The 16,192-nt window shown below is 42.8% G+C and overlaps 1 protein-coding gene across 1 annotated transcript in view; it reads left to right on the forward strand.

Moving 5' to 3' along the window:
• Nucleotides 1-16,192, forward strand: part of LOC126209928 (uncharacterized) — a 159,762-nt gene that overhangs the window by 78,435 nt on the left and 65,135 nt on the right. The window contains exon 3 of the mRNA XM_049939046.1: nucleotides 9,058-9,209. Within this exon, the coding sequence (XP_049795003.1) occupies nucleotides 9,058-9,209 (152 nt within the window). The remainder of the gene's footprint in view (nucleotides 1-9,057; nucleotides 9,210-16,192) is intronic.

A 16,192-nucleotide genomic window follows, 5' to 3' on the forward strand; every position in this document is an offset into this window, starting at 1 on the left:
CAGGTCCCCAGACCTCAGTCCGTGCGATTATTGGCTTTAGGGTTACCTGACATCGCAAGTGTATCGTGATCGACCGACACCTCTAGGGATGCTGAAAGACAACATCCGACGCCAATGCCTCACCATAACTCCATAAATGCTTTACAGTGCTGTTAACAACATCATTCCTCGACTACAGCTATTGTTGAGGAATGGTGGTGGACATATTGAGCATTTCCTGTAAAGATCATCATCTTTACTTTGTCTTACTTTGTTATGCTAATTATTGCTATTCTGATCAGATGAAGCGCCATCTGTCGGAGATTTTTTGAACTTTTGTATTTTTTTGGTTCTAATAAAACCCCATGTCATTCCAAGCACGTGTGTCAATTTGTACCTCTCTATCTACATTATTCCGTGATTTCAGTTTTCAAACTTATACTGACTTTTTGATCACCCGGTATTTTCATTACGGACTTGGTTAAGGCTTCCTCAGATTTCTCTAAGCCAAAAGGAAAAGCAAGGATGTAATTATACAAAATTAAAAATTAAGGGGCGTGGTACTAAGCTGCGCTAAATTAAAAAACAGATCAACACTCGCGAACGGCTGTCAAAGCAATGCATATCTCTGGTTAGTAGGGCGGTTAGTCAGCAATGTGGTAACGAACCATCTAAAGGAAGGATCGTCGAACAAGATACACTGGAAGAAAACCAAGTGTATAAGCGAAAGGGGAAAAATTTATGGAGGAATTAATAAAAAAAGGGGGTCAGGCAAATAAAGTAAACGAAATTACCTCCAGTTGTCATAGCCGCCATGTGTAGTGCACCTTAGAGCCACACATACAACGAATGACGTGTTTATCAAGTGATTAAAGGATCTAATGAACGGCCATATTAAAATCAGAGTACAGAGGAATACTATGTTTCCTGTGCTAGTAGGACTGTACGTCAAGAGAAGGCGCTAGTTTCGGTAAGAACTAATCTAGACATAAGACTATAAAAAGTAGCTACAGGCTATAAGTAAAAGTTATTAGGTAGCACCTTCACTGACAGTGTATGACAGCGCGTAGGATAAACATTCAAAATGATTGCAAATTAAAAGAACGTAAAGAAAATTAAATACTGTAAAACCAGACATTGCAAACACGACAATAAAAGATCCCAAAAGATTGCAAATGGGTATACATAAAATATAACCAAAATAACTACACACGTGAAAATAATCACAGTATTAAAATCGTTACAGTACATTGCGCATTTTTTTCCTATTTTACACACTATACTATTACCGTTTTAATACTCTGATTAATTTGTAACTTCACCGCCTTAGGAGAAAATTTCTAACTTCATCACCTTAGGAATCTCTTGTCAGGCAAAGACGTTATGCAAACGATAATCACAGTCCTTGGAATTATATGAACGCGCTGTTTCACACAGAGAGAAATGTTTGGGTAGCCTATTAGATAACGATATGAAGTGGAGCTGACTTCCTGACATTTAAGATCCCATTTTCGATCAACTACACAGTGTTTGTTGTAACCGGAATCATTCTTCCTGTGGAAAATAGGTAATGGGATCCAGCTAGAAGATCTTAAGTTGAAATATCCATTTTGTAACAGAGAGAAAGTTCTGGTAAGCTAGTAGTACTGGAATTAAGATGACGTTATGAAACTTTGCATCCATTGCTAACCTTTGAGGCTACTGCCGCGATTATGGGCATTTTTCTTGAGATGCAGAACATACAATGCGACTCAGGGAGAATGTCAGTGCGCAGCAGACTTTGAAGTCAGGGCAGCGACAGTTTTAAAAGATCAGACGCTTTACCTGTAAGTCCTTTATCTATAGGTTCGATCTGCTTCGCAGCATTTCAGCTGCATCAATTGCAATCTGTACAAATTTGTAGAAAAAGGCTCATGTAAGGCAGCAAGAAAACATAACTAAAATGAAAAAGTACATACAGGATGAACATACATAATCAAGTCATTTTAGAGCAAAAAAAGAGTATGAAATGATCCAGCTTTCATAATAAGATGTTGTTGTTGTTGTTGTGGTCTTCAGTCCTGAGACTGGTTTGATGCAGCTCTCCATGCTACTCTATCCTGTGCAAGCTTCTTCATCTCCCAGTACCTACTGCAACCTACATCCTTCTGAATCTGCTTAGTGTATTCATCTCTTGGTCTCCCTCTACGATTTTTACCCTCCACGCTGCCCTCCAATGCTAAATTTGTGATCCCTTGATGCCTCAAAACATGTCCTACCAACCGATCCCTTCTTCTAGTCAACTTGTGCCACAAACTTCTCTTCTCCCCAATCCTATTCAATACCTCCTCATTAGTTACATGATCTACCCACCTTATCTTCAGCATTCTTCTGTAGCACCACGTTTCGAAAGCTTCTATTCTCTTCTTGTCCAAACTGGTTATCGTCCATGTTTCACTTCCATACATGGCTACACTCCATACAAATACTTTCAGAAACGACTTCCTGACACTTAAATCTATACTCGATGTTAACAAAGTTTTCTTCTTCAGAAACGATTTCCTTGCCATTGCCAGTCTACATTTTATATCCTCTCTACTTCGACCATCATCAGTTATTTTACTCCCTAAATAGCAAAACTCCTTTACTACTTTAAGTGTCTCATTTCCTAATCTAATCCCCTCCTTGGTTCAAGTCTTCCCTCGAGTGAAAATTTTACTTTCTTTATTTTCGCAAAGTTATGATCTGATAAGAAGAAATTCCTAATAAGGGGCTACCAGGTAGGTAAAATACTAATAAATTCCACTCACCATCAGTAATAGCGTCTAGTGAGCTAAACAAAATCTCATCTGCTGAAATAGTGATCAAACCATAGATGGCTCCGCTCATCTACGAAATAATGTAAAAACTGAGCAGCTAGCGGTCCCCTATTTCCATGAAACAGATTAAAAAACCCAGCTACTCAAACTGAAATTGTTCTTAATCCCCACCAAAACTGTCCAGCGTAAAACTATTTTAAGGCACAGCACGCAACTGACATGAAGTAAATAACAGGACTGAAAATCATAGCATACCTAACTAGCTCAATCGGCAGAAAGCAGCGCATTGCAATGCCACATGGCTGGGAGCTAAATTTACCAATAGCAAGCGCGCGCACTGGATTGTGTACTAAACAGGACGTAGCTGCGATTTCATAGAGAGATCGGTATATTGTGGAGTGCGCATGCGGTCTGCACTTTGATCACCATTTCTCCATATGGGCACTCCGCTAGCTCGCCAGACACCTTTACTCATGGCGAGTGGAGGTTATTGGTGTTTTACTGACCTGGTAGTCTCTTACTAGGATTTTATTCTTACAAGGTGACCTCCACATCGCACCCCTCTCAGATTTTGTTATAAGTTGGCACAGTGGATAGGCCTTGAAAATCTGTGTCTAACAGATTGTTGTGGCGTAACAAGCTCGCTACGCCACACTGAGAAGGAAGCCGAAAGGCACGCGTACACACACGCAGACTGGCGTCAAGTCTGGAACAGGATACGTTATGACTGCTATAAAGAAAATACGTAGCTTTGGAATATACTTAACTTTTAATGCTTCCTTTGGTACATCTCTCTTGACTATACAAATGAGACTCGTACGATACATGCACTGTGACAATTGGCGCCTTGCTAAGTCGTAGCCATTAACTTAGCTGAAGGCTATTCTAATTGTCTCTCGGCAAATGAGAGCAAAGGCTTCGTCCGTGTAGTCGCTAGCAACGTCGTCGTACAACTGGGGCGAGTGCTCGTACGTCTCTCTAGGCCTGCCGTGTGGTGGCGCTCGGTCTACGATCACACAGTGGCGACACGCGGGTCCGACATGTACTAATGGACCGCGGCCGATTTAAGCTACCACCTAGCAAGTGTGGTGTCTGGCAGTGACACCACACAGATCAATCGAGAAAACAGGAAGAAGTTGTGTGGAACTACGAAAAAAATAAGCAAAATATACGAACTGAGTAGTCCATGCGCAACATAAGCAACATTAAGGATACTCTGAGTTCAGCAGCGCCGTGGTCCCGTGGTTAGCGCGAGCAGCTCGGGAATGAGAGGTCCTTGGTTCAAGTCTTCCATCGAGTGAAAATTTTACTTTCTTTATTCTCTCAAAGTTATGATCCGTCCGTTCGTTCATTGACGTCTCTGTTCACTGTAATAAGTTTAGTGTCTGTGTTTTGCCACCGCACCGCCAAAACCGTGCGATTAGTAGACGAAAAGACGTGCCTCTACAATGCGCACCGAAAACATTTGCTCTCAAGGTCATAGGTCAACCGATTCCTCCACAGGAAAACACGTCTGATATATTCTATACGACACTGGTGACGGCATGTGCGTCACCTGACAGGAATATGTTGTCGACCCATCTAACTTGTTCACTTGGCGAATGGGTAAAAAGATTCTTCTACCTTGCCGATTTAGGTTTACTTGTGGATGTGATAATCACTCCCAAAAAAGTGATGAAAACATAAGAGTTTGTCACATGAACTGCAACAAATGAATGCAATAGTTTCACGGACGCACAGTTTTCCCTGTGCTCTGTCAAAACATATGTTTTTAACGTTTTCAAATTTTTCCGTGTGTAGACCGTCAAATCCTGCATGTGTCCAAGCAAATCTGAACATGTCCTTGAATTTTGGAGAGCGAAGTTGATTATGTTTGAGTGCCTTAACTTTGATAATAGTCTGAAAATAAAAAAATTTTCACTCGAGGGAGGCTTCAACCAAAGACCTTTCGTTTCGCAGCTGCTCACGCTAACCACGGGACCACGGCGCTCTTGAGGTCAAGCAATCCTTTATGTTGCATATCTTGCGCATGGACTACTCAGTTTGTATATTTTGCTTATTTTTTTCATAGTTCCACACAACTTCTTCCTGTTTTCTCGATTGATCTGTGTTCAGTTTTTCAAGGCCTATCCACTGTGCCAACTTGTAATTAAATCTGAGGGGGGTTCCCTTGTTAGCAGTTGCCTCCTTTCTAGAAATCACGGAAGCGTTATATGTGATATTCTTTTTTGGCGTCCGCTACTTAGCAAAAATTTTCTGGTTATGAACACTGGGTCATCCCAGCCTCTTTTTTTTTCAATATGAACATGACTTGATTTTGTATGTTCGTCCCATATACAGGGTGTGTCAAAAAGAATCATCTGATTTTTTTACAAAAATCATAACTATCATGTTATTTGAGATAACGTACGTGAACAACGCAATGTTGGAAAGAGCAAACTCTCGAGTTTTACGTGGTTCCCGCTAGGTAGCAGCAGTGTGGGCTTACTTCAGTTCTAGTAAAAATGGTGTCGGGACAATAGAAAGCTTTTTGTGCTCTACGTTTTGCGCAGAGTGGGTCAGTAATAACTGTTCAGCGTGACTTTCGTATTAGGTATGGTGTGGATCCTTTCTACAGCACAGAGCATTAGATGATGGTATGGACAATACCGAGAAACAGGTTGTTTGTGTAAAGGCAAATCGCCGGGCCGTCCCCGAGTGTCTGACATAGATGTCTAATGCATCCGCCATAGCTTCACAAGTAGTCCGCAGAAATCTGTTCACCGCACAGCTCAATATGCCCACGATGTCCGTTTGGTGTGTGACGTCGACGTTTACACATGAAACCATACAAAATGCAGCTACTGCAAACTCTTCGTGAAGGTAACAAATATCGTGTGAAGTTCTTTAATTTCGTTCTTGGCAACATGGAGAATGACATTTTTCTTCCACGCTTTATGTTTAGTGACGAGGCAACGTTCCATTTAAATGGAAAGGTGAACCGTCATAATGTGAGAATATCTCGTATATGGACAGGCTTGAGAACTTTCTTTTCCCCCAGTTGGAGACTGATTTGAACGACTTCATTTACCAACAGGATGGGACACCGCCACACTGGCATCTGGAAGTGCGGGAATTTTTAACTCAAAGGATTACTGAACGATGGATCGGTCGCACTGGACCAAATGATTCAGCCTTACGTTACTAGCCTCCAAGGTCACCGGACCCGACAGTATTGTCTTCCAATTTGTACAGATTGCATTTGACGATGCAGCTAAAATGCTGTGAAAGTGATCGTGCCTATAAATAATGGGCTTACAGCTAAAGCGATAATATCTTTTCAAAAGAATGTCAGTAGTTTATATGTAGACAAATTCAGGAATGGGAATGATTTAACCAGAATTAAGATCTCATTTCCAGCTTCTGAGGCTATAAAGGATATTTGTATGGTAGAGGCCATACAGTATGATCCAAAGAAATGTTGCCGGCATGATTACTAGTTATCAGAAGGGAAATGATGTTTCCAGATTTGGGAGCTTTCATCCAACTTCCAAGTTAGGGGGGCTTTGTACCTGAGGAACACATTATGACCTGAAAAGACAATATCGGGTGGTCCTGTCCATCCTCTGTCAGCTTCTATCAGAGATCATTCACGTTGTAGAACGACATACAGTGGATGCTTATGGGGGACATGCTTATGAGTTGAAAATTTGGACGTTGTACTGAAATAAATGTAACTTGTCTGGTATGAGAACTTTCTTTCCAGTTTCTGAGCGTATTGGGACTGTCTGTACGGTAAAGGACGGACAGTGTTACTTGTAGAGATAATTTTGGGTTGACAGCTAGCTAACAGATAGGTAATGGAGCTGGCTTTACCACTTCTGAGACTTTCAGAAGACACAGAATGTGATCTGTATAGATGAAGTAGGTCTGACTACTAGATAACACACAAAGGGTGGAGCTGACTTTTTAGGCACATTTACTTTTCCAACCTCTGTGACTATCGTTTGTGCAATGGGAAGACTCACACTGAAATCTAGGGAATTGTTTGTGTGTTGAGAATTAGCAAATAGAATTTGACTAAAGCGGAGTTCCTCTGGATCTTGTTTATAAGTTCTGAAACCATCAGGAACATCGGTACAGTAGAGTAACAATATGATCTGTAGAGGCGATGTTGGGTTTAATGTTGTATAATAGCTAGGAAACGGAGCTTACTTGACCAGTTTAAGGAGCTTCCTTCCAACTTTGAGGCTCTCAGAACCATTCTTGTGGTAGACAACATACATTTTCAACCATCTATCAGGAAGGGGATGGAGCTGACTTGGACACCATTAGGATCTTCTTGTCAACTTCCAAGGATATCTGTACTGTAGAGGACACATAATATGATCTAGATACATGATGATAACAACTATCTAATACTAACAAGGGAACCTCCCCATCGCAACTCCCTCAGATTTAGTTATAAGTTGGCACAGTGGATAGGCCTTGAAAAACTGAACACAGATCAATCGAGAAAACAGGAAGAAGTTGTGTGGAACTATGAAAAAAAATAAGCAAAATATACAAACTGAGTAGTCCATGCGCAAGATAGGCAACATCAAGGACAGTGTGAACTCAGGAGCGCAATGATCCCGTGGTTAGCGTGAACAGCTGCGAACGAGAGGTCCGTGGTTCAAGTCTTCCCTTGAGTGAAAATTTTACTTTCTTTATTTTCGCAAAGTTATGATCTGTCCGTTCGTTCATTGACGTCTCTGTTCACTGTACTAAGTTTAGTGTATGTGTTTTGCGACCGCACCGTAAAACCGTGCGATTAGTAGACGAAAGGACGTGCCTCTCCAATGGGAACCGAAAACATTTGATCGCAAGGTCATAGGTCAACCGATTCCTCCACAGGAAAACACGTCTGATATATTCTATACGACACTGGTGACGGCATGTGTGTCACATGACAAGAATATGTTGTCGACCCACCTAACTTGTACACTTGGCGAATCGGTAAAAAGATTCTTCTACCTTGCCCGATTTAGGTTTTCTTGTGGATGTGATAATCATAAATAAAATACATTAAACTTTTCACGCGATTGAAGATTTTATATATATATATATAATTGATCAGAGGCCTTCTGCGCCCCGCTGGTAATATGTTGAGTCACGGCTTCTCGAAATTGATGTGTTCCGTTCAATTGTTCAGAAATGTTCATTGGTTCAAACAGGAAACCTTCTTCTCTCTTGGCTTAACACATTCCAGCTGCGAGGCGGGTCGTGGAAAGCAGTCCCAAGGAAATAACAGTCGCTTTCTCTCACGTTAGCGCGTTTCCACAGAGCTAGGGAAGAGGCATTTTTTAAAAATGGTTCAAATAGCTCTGAGCACTATGGTCATCAGTCCCCTAGAACTTAGAACTACTTAAACCTAACTAACCTAAAGACATCACACAACACCCAGTCATCACGAGGCAGAGAAAATCCCTGACCCCGCCGGGAATCAAACCCGGGAACCCGGGCGTGGGAAGCGAGAACGCTACCGCACGACCACGAGCTGCGGACAAGACTTGAACTAAGGACCCGTCGTTCCGCAGCTGCTCACGCTAACCACGGGACCACGGCGCTCCTGAGCTCACGTTATCCTTGATGTTGCCTATCTTGCGCATGGACTACTCAGTTTGTATATTTTGCTTATTTTTTCGTAGTTCCACACAACTTCTTCCTGTTTTCTCGATTGATCTGTGTTCAGTTTTTCAAGGCCAAACCACTGTGCCAACTTATTACTAAATATGAGAGGGGTGCGACGGAGAGGTTCCCTTGTAAGGAAATGAGGCTGACTTGCCCGAGCATAGGATTCTCTTCCCCATGTCTGGGATTATAAGAAACAATTTTTATGTAAGCGAACAAACAATATGTTCTGCCGAGATGATGTCGGGTTGACAACTAGCTAACGTAAGAGAATGGAGCTGACTTGGCCCGATTGGTGTTGCTCCCCAACATCTATGACTGAGCTGCAATTGTGGGTCATTCGTATAGTGGAAGGGCATACATTCTAGCCCAGGGAAGTGGTACAGGTTGAGAAATAGCGAGTGGTACTGGACTGGAGCTGAGCTGACTCCCCCAGACCCAGACCTGCATGCCCCTCCTAGCGGAGACCACCACGGGAGTAGCGAGGACTGCGCGCGTGTAGTCCCGTGGGAGAGCTGTGGCTGGCACGCTGCTGATCCGCCTCCGCCATTGGTCCGCCGCTGCCTGCCAGGTCCTGGCGAGAGTCCCTCGTGTGGTGAGGAGCTGTGTGTTGTTGTGACTGCCACAGGCCCAAAAGCGTGCCCTCGTCGCCCATGGTGAAGCGCGCCTTCTCCCGCCTGGGCAACCTCACCGCCGGCTGGGGCCGCTCCATCCGCAAGCAGCATTCCCAGCTGTCCGCCGACGACAAGAAGAAGTGGTCTTCGTCGCAGGACTGCTCCAGTAAGTACACGCCATTATTTCAACTTTTATTCTCAGCGGAAACCCCTAGAGCAGGGCTTCCCAACGTGTGGTCCGCGGACCCCTTAGGGGTCCGCCGGCTCTTTCTAGGGGGTCCGCGGCCACCTTTCACCAAATCGTGTAAAATAATGAGTAAAATTATTGAATAAAATGTGAAAATCAAATTCATTACTTTTTTTTCGTGTGTAAAACGTGTGTACTTCAGGTCGTATCCCCAAGCAGCCTTTGCGGTTCCTGAGTGAGAATGTATACACAGTTTAGTGGAGGAGAATGCGGCTCCTCTGATCGACTGTTTCGCAACAATACGGGGGTCGTTTGTGTGCTGGTTCACGGCGCTAGATGCGCTGAAACCTTTTACGCATGCGCGGAGCGAGCTTTGTCGACCAATCACAGCGCTCGCTGGTACGTATGCGGCCCCAGGCATCGTTAAATGTTAAACTTGCTTTGTCAGTGCACTACCTAATAAGTCGATTTTTGACCAGTGTATTACTTCTAACATGGATCGGTGGCTGAAGTCAGGATCATTGAAGAAGGCTGCAGTTTCTCCATCACCTTCACAACAAGGGAAGTTTCCAGTTGAAATGAATGAGGAGGGAGGACGACCAAAGGAAGACTATACATACATCTGAACATTTTTCTTCGGATTTCACGAAAAACCACACACACACACAGAGAGAGAGAAAGAGAGACACACACACACACGACTGTTACGAAATATGCATGCTCCTTACACAACAGTAGCCAAATAGTAGAAGTGAACAGACCATAAGCGACAGCTTGTCAACAGCGAACAATTTGGATGTGACGTTGTTGATTGCTCTTGGAGGAAGAAAGCTCCATCGTGTGAAATTTCAATTACCGAGTAATTTTAATCAGGCTATAGTGTATTGAACAAAGATAGTAAACCTACTAGTAAGTGTTGGATACAGTGGGAATTCAAATTGGATCGTTAATTTCAAGTTGTTTTCATTCATCTCTAAACCAAAGACTATTGATACTTCGGGGGAGAGGGGGGGTCATTCGGAACATGGCACCTGCATTAAGAAGCTTTCAGTTCCCATGGGTTTCGCTCTGAAATTTGAAGTTACTGTGCTGCTGACTTACCAGGGGTCCGCCATGGATTTTCGACCGAAGAAGGGGTCCGCCAGCTGAAAAGTTTGGGAAGCCCTGCCCTAGAGTGTGTGGTGGCACATTAAGTACCAATCTCATTCCATCCTCTGGATTTCTACCATACATCTGCACCTTCATCTATATCCGTACTCTGCAAACTACTGTGAGGTGCTTGGCAGAGGGTACCTCAAAGTGAATCACGTATTATGGCTGCTTCCCGTCATGATCGCATGGGTTGTGCGGAAGAAAGACTCCATAAATGCCTTCACTCTGTTGTAATTTAATCTTGTCCCTGCTGTCTCTATGAGATTGATACCTATGGGGTTGAACGACATACATGAGGACGTTCTTCACTTAAAACTGGTTCTTGACACTTTGTGAAAAGCTTTTGGCGAGATGTTTAGCATCTTCACAGAAGAGCCAAAGAAACTGGTACACCTGCCTAATATTGTGTAGGCCCCCGCGAGCACGCAGAAGTGACGTAGCACGACATGGCATGGACTCCGTAGGAGTATGAAGGGGTAGAGACTGCTTCTGAACAGTGCGTTGCAAGGCATCCCAGATATGTTCAATAATGTTCATGTCAGGGGAGTTTGGTGGCCAGCGGAAGTGTTGAAATTCACAAGAGTGTTCCTGGAGCCAATCTGTAGAAATTCTAGTCGTGTGGGGTGTCGCATTGCCCTGCTGGAATTGGCGAAGTCCGTCGGAATGGGCATGAATGGATGCAGGTGATCAGACACGATTCTTACGTACGCGTCACCTGTCAGAGCCGTATCTAGACGTGTCATTGGTCCCATATTACTCCAACTGCACACGCCCCACACCATCACAGAGCCTCCACCAACTTGAACAGTCCCCTGCTGACATGCAGGGCCCATGGATTCATGAGGTTGTCTCCATACCCGTACACGTCCGTCCGCTCAGTACAATTTGAAACGAGACACGTCCGACCAGGCAACATGTTTCCAGTCATCAATGTCACTGATGACGGGCCCAGGCGAGGCGAGGCGTAAAGCTTTGTGCCGTGCAGTCACCAAGGGTACACGAGTGGGCCTTCGAATCCGAAAGCCCATATGGATGACGTTTCGTTGAATGGTTCACTCGCTCACACTTGTTGATGCCCCAGCAGTGAAATCTGCAGCAGTTAGCGGAAGGTTTGCACTTCTGTCACGCTGAACGATTCTCTACAGTCGTTGTTGGCCCTGTTCTTGCAGGATCTTTTTCCTACCATAGCGATGTCAGAGATTTGATATTTTACCGGATTCCTGGTATTCATGGTACACTCGTGAAATGATGATGTGTCCCTTCGCTCGTGCACCGACAATAAGACCACGTTCAAACTCTCTTAAATCCTGATAACCTACCACAGCAACAGCAGTAATCGATCTAAGTGCGCCAAATACTTGTCGTCTTATATAGGCGTTGCCGACCGCAGCGTCGTATTCTGCCTGTTTACATAATACGCACGCCTATACCAGTTTTTTGGCGCTTCAGCATATATCCAGTGTTTTCAGCATGTTCTTGACACCTTCCTACGGATTCAGCCAAACCTGTGCTCATTTGTGCTGCTTTACTTTCTATATGTTCAGTATTCCCTGTCAGTTTTATATGGTATGTGACCCACAGTTTTGAATAATATTCTAGGATGTGTCGTACGAGTTTTTTAATTGCAGTTTAGCAGTTACCTATTAGTCAGCGAAGTCTGCCACCTGCCTTACCTATGACTAAGCGTTCATAATCGTTCCATTTATTATCCCTGTAAGTTATTACACCTTGGTATTTGTATGAATTAACTGATTCCAATTGCGACTCATTGACGTTGTAGTTTTATGAATTGCACGATTTTACGCTTCTGAACATTTAAAACGATTCGCAATATTTACACCTCGTTGAAATCTTACTATTGTCTGCCAAGTCACTAATGTACAACGTAAACAGAGCAGGACCCAACACACTTTCCTGGTACACTCCTACATCTGCCGATGACTCTCCATCCAAAGTAATATCTGAACTATTAAACGAGGGTAAAATAACACTATTGGCAGAAAGTATTCAATGTGATACGATTCCTGACTTTTGCTTGAATAGCTCAGTCGATAGAGCATTTTCTGCAAAAGGCAATGGCCCCAGACTCGAGTCCTTTTAGGGCACACAGTTTTAGTCTGCCAGGAAGTTTCGAACTAGGACTGGTTATGGGGTGCCCTCATAATTGAGTTCTATGTTTCTAATCGAAACTGACTCCCCTCGCTTGACCCATTTTCGATTTGTTTTCAGAATTGGAATAAAACTCCAGTTAATCAGCTCATTTGCATAGCATCTAACTTATTCCAAGAAAGTTCTTATAAACTGCTTTAGACGTTTTACTTTCGTGTACAAAGATGAATAAGTTCTGTGGTTGTTCAACTCGTAAACAAGCGAGAAACGCGATTCTTTTAAATTCATATCAACAACATTGGAATGTTTCAATCATACTGTTAGCTACTCTTACCGGAAATTGGAGGCTTTTGAATCTGAAACGAAATTGAGTTGAAAGGAATGAAATTTGAGGTATAAACACTTAGTTGCATTTTTCTTTTCCGATTAATATTTCAGTTCCTGTGACGTTGTTTTGAAGCTTTTTTTGCGGGGCGATATTGAGCGAATTTAGGAAATATGTTACGAAGTTTATGCTCACGTCTTGGTTCGTCGTCATATCAATGGACTTACATATTTTTTCTTCACATTATATTCTGTATTGGCAGATATGTTTGTTGAACTAAGTCAGTTTTTATGGCTAAAATTGTTCGCTCACGAAACCATTATTTGCGTACATAGTAGTCCTATATAAGCGGATACACTTTTTTCCCCGATAATCTGGTCCTCTGTCTTAACCATGTTGCACAACTTATCGGTTAAATAGTTCTTCTGGATTGAGGATCAATACAATGTTTGCTGTTTAGGAGTTCTGATGTAGAACATTCGAGAATATTGTAGAACATTCGAAAGTATTCTGGAAGAGTCGAAAATATTCGTTAACTCAAAAACATTATGGAACAAACTCCAATTTTTTTTTTCCTTGAAAAATGCACGATGCGAAAGAGACAGAGATGTCCTGGTGTGTCGGCCACTAGTGGCCGTGCGGTTCTAGGCGCTACAGTCTGGAACCGCGTGACCGCTACGGTCGCAGGTTCGAATCCTGCCTCGGGTATGGATGTGTGTGATGTCCTTAGATTAGTTAGGTTTAAGTAGTTCTAAGTTCTAGGGGACTGATGACCTCAGATGTTAAGTCCCATAGTGCTCAGAGCCAATTTTTTTCTTTGTCCTGGTGTCCTCCACGATGTAATGACGATAATTTCTGTCATCCACATCTCCACCACCACATTTGCCACCGCACAACCACTATAGCGAACAACTGGGGTACCAAGTGTCGCACCGCACACAGAAACCAGTGATTAGCATGCGTGACTTTGCAGAAATCGGTAACTTCAGCTACAAACACTTTTTTTACTCGATTCGGACGTTCTATGGACTTCGTAAATAATAGCTTCTGATTTGACTTCCACTTTTTCCAAAGTCTTTTTAGTTCGATCAGAGTGTTGTTGTTTCCGACCTTCTGACTACTTTTCTCTAGTTTCTGTTTCTGGTTTCCACTGGATATAGGTATCTAAAACATTCTTTAGAAAGGTACCTTTGTATAGAATTTGAAGTTCTTTCAATCTTCATGCCGTTCAGCTAACTTCTGATTTCATGGAGCCAGGGAGATTTTTTCCGGTTAGCATGTTCAAAAATTATCATGCATATCCTTTTTCCATTCTTCCCAGCCAGATGGCAATAAAACACCGTTCTGTGTTTTCTCCTTGTTATATTTATGGGTTCAGCTTTGTTGTATACATTACTCATGTTTTACCAACTTTCCTCTCTTTCATTTTCCTGTTTAGTATCTCTTGTGTATTAGTCAAATCCAGGCATGCGCCTACGTATAAATAGTCTGGTTTTATTACTGTAATACGAGGTGTGGTTAGAAAAAAAACGGACTAGTACTGGTGAAACAATAAAACGAATGCAATAAGGCTGAAAGTCGCGTGGCCTGTCACGTGACTCTCGCTCCGCCTACTGCTCGAGTTTCATCTGCCTCCTGCACTCAGTCTGCCCGTGGCGTCTGTTTTAAGTAGTTGACGTTTTGTCTGTGCGTCGGAAAATGTTGAGTGTACAGAAAGAACAGCGTGTTAACATCAAATTTTGTTTCAAACTAGGAAAATCTGCAAGTGAAACGTTTGTAATGTTACAACAAGTGTACGGCGATGATTGTTTATCGCGAACACAAGTGTTTGAGTGGTTTAAACGATTTAAAGATGGCCGCGAAGACACCAGTGATGACACTCGCACTGGCAGACCATTGTCAGCAAAAACTGATGCAAACATTGAAAAAATCGGTAAACTTGTTCGACACTTTCCTTGTCAACTCCTGTTAACTCAGACACTTCTCTGATTGTTAAACGGCGATCTTGTCGAACAAGTTTACCGATTTTTTCAATGTTTGCATCAGTTTTTGCTGACAATGGTCTGCCAGTGCGAGTGACATCACTGGTGTCTTCGCGGCCATCTTTAAATCGTTTAAACCACTCAAACACTTGTGTTCGCGATAAACAATCATCGCCGTACACTTGTTGTAACATTACAAACGTTTCACTTGCAGATTTTCCTAGTTTGAAACAAAATTTGATGTTAACACGCTGTTCTTTCTGTACACTCAACATTTTCCGACGCACAGACAAAACGTCAACTACTTAAAACAGACGCCACGGGCAGACTGAGTGCAGGAGGCAGATGAAACTCGAGCAGTAGGCGGAGCGAGAGTCACGTGACAGGCCACGCGACTTTCAGCCTTATTGCATTCGTTTTATTGTTTCACCAGTACTAGTCCGGTTTTTTTCTAGCCACACCTCGTATAGCACTGCCCTGTAAGTCCAAAAAGTTTGGAGCATGCATTAATAAAAAAATAGAGAAACTTTAAGATGTTCTACCTAGTCTCTCTCCTCGTGACTATACTCAACAACTCCTGCAACCATGTCAAACTGTCGAAAAGTTCTCATTTGAGATGTTCAATTCGCACTTCGCATTGGCTCGATAGTTGGTTATGTCTCCAATGTGTTGACCCTTTATGTGAATTTCTGCACTTTGTCGTTTTGTGGTAGATTCGTATCGTTAACACCAAGTCTCGTCATCTGTGATGACTTTCTCCAGAGAAGAATTGTCCGCGATTTTCATTTCAAGTTGCTGCAGGTGACCCATGCGTCATTATCTTTATTCAAGAATCAGTTTTGCGGGACAAAGTCTGCACATACTTTTCTTTTCTTCAAAATGTATTGCTCATAGAGTATCATGAACACTAATGAAGACTTCATAACAAAAACAATCCCTGTCATTTTTTTTTTTTTTCGGTTTCGGGTTTGCAGCTCAGTCTTGTAGCCTTCCACGAGACTCACGACTCGTTCCAATTAGATATGGCAGAAACGACCTTCGTCCTGAGTTGCTGCAGCTCAAAAACGTGATCGTTCTAGGAAAACGGCCAAAACATACAAAGACAACCTTTGTCATTTGAAAAGGGCTATTTTTGTGTCACAGCAGACGACAGTGCAACCTCAATGTTCATTGTCGCCTTCTTACTACTTGACGGATTATTTCAGTCTACTCTTTGGAAAGTGACAGTTCGGTGTCTGTGGTTCTGCAATGAATTCCGAAGGCAGTGTTCAGTGGTCTAAAAAGCAGAAACGTCAATAAAGAAAGGAGAATGTAATGAAGAAGAAGCTGATCGGTGATGAACACGCGAATTATGTCGGCAAAAGTGTTCCCGCCAAACGGCATAACGAAGTGAC

Source organism: Schistocerca nitens, chromosome 10 (assembly GCF_023898315.1).
Source record: "Schistocerca nitens isolate TAMUIC-IGC-003100 chromosome 10, iqSchNite1.1, whole genome shotgun sequence".
NCBI classification, from domain to species: Eukaryota; Metazoa; Arthropoda; class Insecta; order Orthoptera; family Acrididae; genus Schistocerca; species Schistocerca nitens.